The sequence below is a fragment of the Solanum stenotomum genome, chromosome 11 (assembly GCF_019186545.1).
Source record: "Solanum stenotomum isolate F172 chromosome 11, ASM1918654v1, whole genome shotgun sequence".
NCBI classification, from domain to species: Eukaryota; Viridiplantae; Streptophyta; class Magnoliopsida; order Solanales; family Solanaceae; genus Solanum; species Solanum stenotomum.
Window position 1 is genome coordinate 2,269,302 of NC_064292.1, and position 8,373 is coordinate 2,277,674.

General features: G+C 34.4%; 2 protein-coding genes across 2 annotated transcripts in view; one reads left to right on the forward strand and one right to left on the reverse strand.

The window, feature by feature from the left end:
* LOC125844473 (probable polygalacturonase) overlaps positions 1-217 on the forward strand; it is a 2,490-nt gene extending 2,273 nt beyond the window's left edge. The window contains exon 3 of the mRNA XM_049523785.1: positions 204-217. Within this exon, the coding sequence (XP_049379742.1) occupies positions 204-217 (14 nt within the window). The remainder of the gene's footprint in view (positions 1-203) is intronic.
* A 340-nt stretch (positions 218-557) lies between these two features.
* LOC125845526 (pentatricopeptide repeat-containing protein At5g15340, mitochondrial) lies at positions 558-3,407 on the reverse strand. Its single transcript, XM_049525050.1, has one exon. It carries the CDS (start codon positions 3,263-3,265, stop codon positions 1,367-1,369), a length of 1,899 nt encoding a protein of 632 aa, XP_049381007.1. The 5' UTR covers positions 3,266-3,407; the 3' UTR covers positions 558-1,366.
* Between the last annotated feature and the right edge of the window lie 4,966 nt (positions 3,408-8,373).

The following is an 8,373-nucleotide window of genomic DNA, read 5'->3' on the forward strand; positions in this document are numbered from 1 at the left end:
ACGCGCAACACACGTGTAGTGAATCTAGTTTATTTAAAAGTACCAAAAGTATTTGATTTTTATTTAAATACTAAGAATGCAGGAATGAAATAATAAAATTACTTACAGTGATTTGGAAAATTCCAGGGTTGCAACATGTATAGATTTCATGTATCACATCTCATGCATGAACTAACTATGGTTATCAAATTACTGATTTACAGGATTGATTTTATGATTATGGTCTCCCGACCTCTAATCGCCTACTCCAATTAGTTGTCTAACTACATCGTTGAGCGGGGATAGACAGTCCTAATTGGCGAGCATTTATATTTCATCATGTTTCGTAACCAAGCTAGGTGTTCGTCCCGGCGTCACTCTTAAACACAAATCAACTCAATTTAATGGAAGATCAAGCTTTCTGTATCCTTTGGTCAATCTATCTTAGCGTCTCCCGAGTTTAAGAATAGACAAGAGATTTATCTCTATGATGGCTAGTCAAGAAATACTAAAACAAGAACACAAAAGTAATTTAAAGTGATAACCAACATTAATTCAAAACAATCGATGTTCAACAATTACCCGTAGCTACAGCCCCAGATCACCGTGCATGCTATGCAAATTACAGACTTGGATACTAGCACTAAGATCTACTATCTTTTCTATTTATGATAAGCATAATTCCACCTTCTGTGTAATTTTAATGAGAATTGTGTGAAAGAAGTGAAGAATGAAGAGAGGCTTCCAGCATCAGTAGTAGATGAAAATCACACGGTAAAAAATCAACTAAATTAATGAGAATTGTGTGAAGAACCTCTTTAGCTTCTTCTGTGAGTTTGTTCCCCAGCGTCTTCAACATCAGTACAGTTTTTGGTGTGGATTTCCATAAAAGCATCAGCTGCCGGGTTCTAGGATGAGTGAAGGCCAAGGAAAATTATGTTACCTTCTTGACTCCATTTATACAGCACCAGCAGAAGGTGGGGAGACCTCAATATTCCTCCTCTGTGACAGTGACTCAGCATTACATTCTAACTCATCTATACTACTGACGTTCTTTATTGAGCTTTGCACTTTCTTGTTGATTCCATTAAACATTAGAGTCGCAGAGCCATTATGACCAGCATACATCTCAGTATTCGGTTAGACGAACCATTAAGATTTTCTGAATCTGTCGCTCTATTCTCACTGTATATGCTTGTATTTTCATTTCCCACTGGAGGAATATGTTTATCTATCCTATAATTCCTCTCTCAGAATTTCCCATTCTACACCTCACTCAAAAGTCCCTCAAAGGGCCCAATCAACCACAACTAGAATTTTCATACATGATTTTGAATTAACAAACTATTCATAGGTTTTAGGCTTTCATGTAGCACTTTGGGTTTTGTCACCAATAGTCAAAACAAGAGCATGAACCCAGCTTGAAACGGTGAAAGCGATTACGATCTCTAATTACAATTTCTCTATTGTAAACTTTGGAAACAACCTTCATGGCTGAATGACAATCTTGGCATATCCTTAAATTCTTGAAAATGTAAAGAGGCATGCCAGCTTGTGTACTTATGAGTCCAAAACAAACAGCCAGCTTCTCGCTGTGAGAGAACAAAGCCTGTTCCTTTTCCTCCTGGTCGTAACCATAATAATCTCCATCATTAGATCCTGAAAACTTTTCGCAGGTTGTGTCTGGTGCATAACCAGCCAATCTTATTTTTCGAATCATCTCATCCAACATCATATATATCTCTTCACTTTGCGGATGCAATTTATCCCCTGCACTGAAGCAATGGATTTGACCACCAACATAAATAGAACTAATGCCAGGAACTTTTCTGACACCTCTGCTTCTGAGAACTACTCGAATAGAATTTGCCTTGTCATTTCTTCCAGCTAAAGAGTACATATTTGAAAGCAAAACATGATACTCGGTATTATTAGGATACATTTGGACCAGCTCTTTAATTAGGCACTCCCCCAGCTCGAGGTTCTTATGGAAACTGCAGGAGCCTAATAGTGATCCCAACACAACTTCATTGGGGGGAATCATCATTCTCCTTATTATGGATTCTGCTTCTTCAAGGTGTCCTGCCCGACCCAAAAGATCCACAACACAAGAATAGTGCTCTATAGAAGGCTTTATTCCATACGTCGATTCAAGGCTATAGAAAAGATGTCGACCTTGATCAACCAAACCTGAGTGACTACAAGCACTTAATATAGCTGTAAATGTTACATCATCCGGTTTGACCTCTCTAATCATCTGACCAAACAAATCCAACACCATATCTCCCTTTCCCTGCATTGCCAGTCCACTAAGCATAGCATTCCATGTAATCACATTCCTTCGAGGCATCACAAGGAAAACTCGAAAAGCATCATCAATCCTGCCACACTTAGCATACATATTAATCAAGGTTGTTGCCACAACTATATCTATTTCATGTTCTATCATCTTCAAAGCATACACGTGTACCCATTTACCCACCAAAACATTCCCCGACTGTGCACAAGCTGATAATAATGAACTCAATGTTACAAAATTCAACTCAAATCCAGATTCAAACAACATTTCACGTAGAAGCCCAAAAGCTTCCTTCGTTAAACCATTCTCAATATACGCTGCAATCATTACTGTCCAAGCTACTTCATTCCTCTCAGGCATCTTATCGAACAACAACCTTGCATTTTCAAAACCTTCCCACTTCACCACTCCCCCCAAAACCACAGTCCAAGAAACAACACTCTTTTCTCCCATCTCACTAAAAATCCTTCTTGTTTTATCAATTAACCCACACTTCACATACATATCCATTACAGCATTACACGCTTTAATACTCGAACTAAAACCCATTTTTACCATACAACCATGTCCCTGAATGCCAAACTGTTCACACCCCATTTTGGCGCTTGCAAGGAATACAACCACCATAGTATACTCATCAATCAAAACATCACTCTTCCTCATATGAACAAACAAGTTGAGGCCATCAAGAGGGAATCCCCCGCGAGCATAGCACCCCATTAATGTTGTCCAGTCGACAGTGTCTTTGTATGAAAGAGGAATTTCATCAAACACCTTACGTGCATAGAGAACAGACCCACACGCTGCATACATGTTGAGAATAGCATTACGGAGAAATGTATTTTGACAAGTTACAAGACCTGTGGTGACGATGGAAGCATGAAGCTTCTTACCAACGTCCAAAGCTGAACATCTAGCGCAAGTTCTGAAAAGGGTCCGATAATGGCGAGCAAGCAGTGAGAGAGTACACTCTGTTTGCCATATCATGAGAAAGCTACTAGTGTACTTGTTTCACAAATGAATCTAAATTCAGCATATAAATAATTGTAATGAAATATTACAAAGTTTCGGCCCGATTTCAGTGCAAATCGTTAAGGTCCAAAGTTTTACAGTTTTTTTCAAACAGTGCACTAGTTAATGATGTTTTTAATTTATTTCTCTTCTCTATGTTAAGCCCACAAATGATGTTTCTTAAATAGACGTATCATTTATGTTTTTCATTTATCATAAGAATGTAAAAGTTAAAGTAAAATTAATGTAATGAAATATTATTCTACAAATTGTCATAATGCAAAGTAACTTTTAAGTTTCTCATGAATTCATATCTTCTCATTCTAAAGTTACAAATTAATAAAGGGGCACTTGAATAAATGTGAACCATTTATAAAGAGGTAATCTTCCTATTATATATATATATATATATATATATATATATATATTTACAACTTAAGAATGTTTACGTAGATTAATTATAAAATGTTATTATCCTTTGCATTAAATAAAAAAATATCCACAATCCAAGACTAGTGCAAAAATAAAGAATAGGAATAATTTTTGGGAGCAAAAAAATAAAAACATGTACTTAAATATCTATATCTATATTACCTTAAAAGCATGAACTCCTAGCTTGAATGTTAAATTACTATAATATTCCAAAGTGTTGTGACTTCTCGGAAAGGTCATGATTTTTCAGATAAGACACAATTTTTTTTTGTTCATATTACCCTTTGTTGACTATAAATAGATGGACTTCCTCTCATTTTTCAACCACATTTTTTCTAATCTTCTACTCTTCTTCTTCTTCTTCTTCTTCTTCTTGCATTTTAATTTTTTTTGTGTGATTTATTGTCGTTGAGTGAGTTTGAAATTTAGAATAATATGAGGTACCATTATTCTGATGAAGTAAGTCGTTCTATCCTAAGAGGGTATATTCCATAACCCCGAGTACTTGAGGAAAATAATATAATTTTTATGATATAATAATTATTTTTTTGCTTAATATATACATTAGTATGTAATGTTCCAATATATGAAGTTAACATAATGTAGTCTAAATTCATTTGTTTTTGTTAACAATTTCTCTTGTGATGTAGATATATGCTTTTGAATATCTTTTTCCAAAATCTAGAGAATTGTCACGATTTGTTTTTGATGCTCAAGACAAAAGAATGAATTTATTTATCAATGTTACTTATGTGATTTAGACTCTCATGAAGTTTGCTTCAAAATAGTTATTACTATATAAACATTGCCGTTTTGTTTTACTTATTTATTATTTCTTAATATTTCAGTATTTTAGACGAAGAAAAGTTCATATGACTTTCTATAACGCCAGTTGAAGTTTGTATTAGTTTAATTTTTATTATTTATTTGATAGCTAATTTTATGAGATAAGTATTTTTATTAATGCAATTATATATTTATTAGTTCACCTGCTTGCATACAATCCCCTGGCAATTGTAAACACATACTTTACACCACTAATCAACTTTTTTTCTTCACCATGAAGCATTACTTATACAACCTATTATTGGTTAACCTGCTCACATACAATCTCCTGCCAATTTTAAACACATACTTTACATATATATGTTACTTCTAACCTTACTTTAGATGCACTTTACATCTTAATGATACCCTCCTTTATGTAACAAATCCTTGCCTAATCATGCTGATTTCGACCATTTGCCACCCTCATCAATGGTACTAATACATAATAACGAATAGAATTAACATTGTCACTCTAATCTCCCAATGGTAGTCATCAATCTCCATCCCACATGACGACTGGAATTTAACTACCAAATACTATTTGAAGAGGCTAAATATTTACTAGGCTGCAGCGTGCAAGACTACATAGAATCGACCTCAGTAAAGATATGAACTGTATTTATACCTAAACACCTTAATAACCAATGGACTCCGCCGCATAGGTACGTTGTCTAATACATCCTAACTTTTACAGTTATCTTATTGTGATACTTCATAGCACAAAAGAGAAGAAAACAATTGCACGATTACATATACATAACAATTGATGATTCTTTTAATTTTATACATTAGGTTAGTTTTGAAAGAAAATGCTCCCATCATGCTGCTGAGAAAACTGGACCCTTCAAATGGCTTATGCAATGGGGCATGGTTGATTTGTAGAGGCTTTGACGAGAATGTCATATATGCAGAAAAACAACAATACCCTTTCAAATTTATTTGGAAACAATTTCCAATATGTCTATGTTTTTGCAATGATGATAAATAAAGCTAAAGGTCAAACGATATCAAATGTAGGAGTATACCTACCACAACATGCTTTCTCGCATGGCAAACTATATGTTGCACTATCTAGAGGAATATCTATGTCAACAAAAAAAGTGCAGGTCATGACTGAACAACCAGATTGATACACCGGGACATACACAAGAAAATACTGTCTACAAGAAAGTATTAGGTGAGATTTGATTAATACCAAAATTGTAAGAAATCAAACAAGAAAAAACATACACCACACAAGTTGCTAATGAAAATTATATTGGAAGAATTCTTAGTTTTGGTGGAAGAGGAGACGATATGAAAAACAATAGACAGCTACCACAGTAAACATTACTTTTGTGTATATAAAGTTATTCAAATACAGGGTACACTGAATTTCAAATATTAAAAGGGAGCATACACTTCATGACACGACATAACTAAGAGGACAGACAATTACTTACTAACAAATTCCCTAATAACAATTTAAGAATACGATGTTCGTCACTACATGCCGAACAAGCAAGAAGGCAAATAGATTGGCCATTTACTTAGTATGACGTAGTGCAATATTAAATGCATATTGATATGTTGAAAGCCTAAAATATACATAAAATATAAAATATATCGTGTATAGGGATCTCAGGACTTAACCTACACATGCAACGCACGTGCAGTGAATCTAGTCAATATATATATTTCAAGTTGAGTTGACACATAGTGAAATGAGGCAACAACAAATATCCACAAAGTGAAGTATTCTTCAATAAAATGAACATAAGTTAAGACCCGACAATACATACTATATCCTTGATATTATGCAAATACTGCTATACTAACATATTATTTTTATGGTAATGCACACACGCCTTGAATCTATGAGTGTTCTAGAAAGATGACCCAAGTCTTTCATAAAAGATGACCACACCATTACACACTCACATAAGTGCTTTCAGAAAGTCTATTTCCTATCAAATAAATTATCTTAAGGCTATAAAATTATTAAGAGAAAAATAAGATCAACCTTATAAATATTATCTTATGTCATAGGGATAGGAAATGAAGTATATATTAAGGGGTCGTTCAATATAATGGATAAGAAGAGTTAATCCCAGGATAATTTTTGAGTGGCCTTTATATAGCTTTGTTTAATTCGTACTCACTGAGCCTTGCTGTCCTATATATCAAAATAATTCATGATATTCAAAGCTAATACCTGTAGCTATAATAATGGATGACAACAGGAGATGGGCTAAGTCTAGAGGTTTACCAGTGGAAGAGGGTCACAAATTTCTTACTCCTAAATCCTAATCTCAAGAATATTTGCAACATTTCTTCCAAACTTGGAATACAAGTTATCACTGCTTTTGCTTTCTCTACTCATGAAAACTGTACCCGTTCCAAGGTGCGCCTTTCGTTAAATTGACCTTGCAAATAGTTTCTTCAGAATCAAGAAAATGACTTTTTTAGTGGGAGTAGAAACGGAAAAAAGTTTCAGAAATGATAGTTTTTTTCTCGTCAAGGGGCAGAGGCTAGATATAACTTACCGATTTCTAGATTGCATATAGATGTTTTTGGGACAATAATTATTGTTTACTTACCAAACACGATAAAATAAATAAATAATAAAATGATTAATTTTCAATAAAACAGCAACAACAAGAGCATCCCACAAGTAGAGTCTGACGAGGATAGGGTGTACACAAATCTTATTCCTACTTCATGAAGATGATTAAAGAGGTTCTTTCTGTAATTTTTCAATAGAACATTGTCCGTGAAAACATTTGCACCTATGAAGTTGCATCTTGTATCTATCTATATGATCTTTTTCTGTTTCCATTGTTTAGGCATAATAATTTGATTTTGAGCAGGAGGAGATTGATTTCTTGATGCAACTGTTCTAAGAGTTCTTTGAAGAATTCCTGAGCTACTCCATATTAATTTGCTTTTGTTTTATTGATGATTCTTTTGTCAGTGTAATGTAACATGTCTTATTTGTTAGGTTATTGATCTCATTTTAATGAACAGTTATCAATAAACTATGGAGTGCACGTTCTGAAAAGGGTGCAATAAAGGCGAGCTAGCAAAGAGAAACAGAGAGAGTATATTCTGTTTGCCATATCATGGGAAAGCTAGTATACTCTTTTCACATATGGTTCTAAATTCAGTATACAAATAATTGGAATATGTAATTTGATTAGTGATAAGATGCGGAGAGACGATTCACCAATGTAGCTCGAGAATGAGAATGCATGGTAACTGTTTGTTTACCTATGTCACTGCCATTGAGACAAGTGACCCATTCATGTCCAACTTTGAGAAAAGACTTATTTATGCCATCTGTTAAAAGTTGAGCTCACCCATGCCACTCCTGTGACACAAATAATCCATTCGTGCCATTATTTATAAACAAAAAAACATTTATTATCAAGTTGGTTGAAAACTGCTAACTTGCTCTCAGACATTCGTAAAATGAATCAATGGTTTCATGTAATATCAATTGCATAAACTTCCATTCAAATCCCTTATTTTGCTCCAAATTAATACTTGATCAAAAGTTCATCTGCGTCATTATCATGATCTGTCACGACCCGATTTCTCGAGTCATGATGGTACCTACTATACCCTACCAGTAGGTAAGCCAACCCGTAACCCAGAACATCAAGCAATGAGCAAAAGGGCAGAAACTAGCGAAAATAATAATCTAAACAACAATAACAAAGCGGAAGCAACCCAAAATAAATATATACAGAAATCCCTCCCAGAACCTGGAAGTCACTAGTACAGAGCTATCTAATAAAGAGTACAAGTCCCAAAAGTGGACCACAACAGAGCGTGTCTCAAAG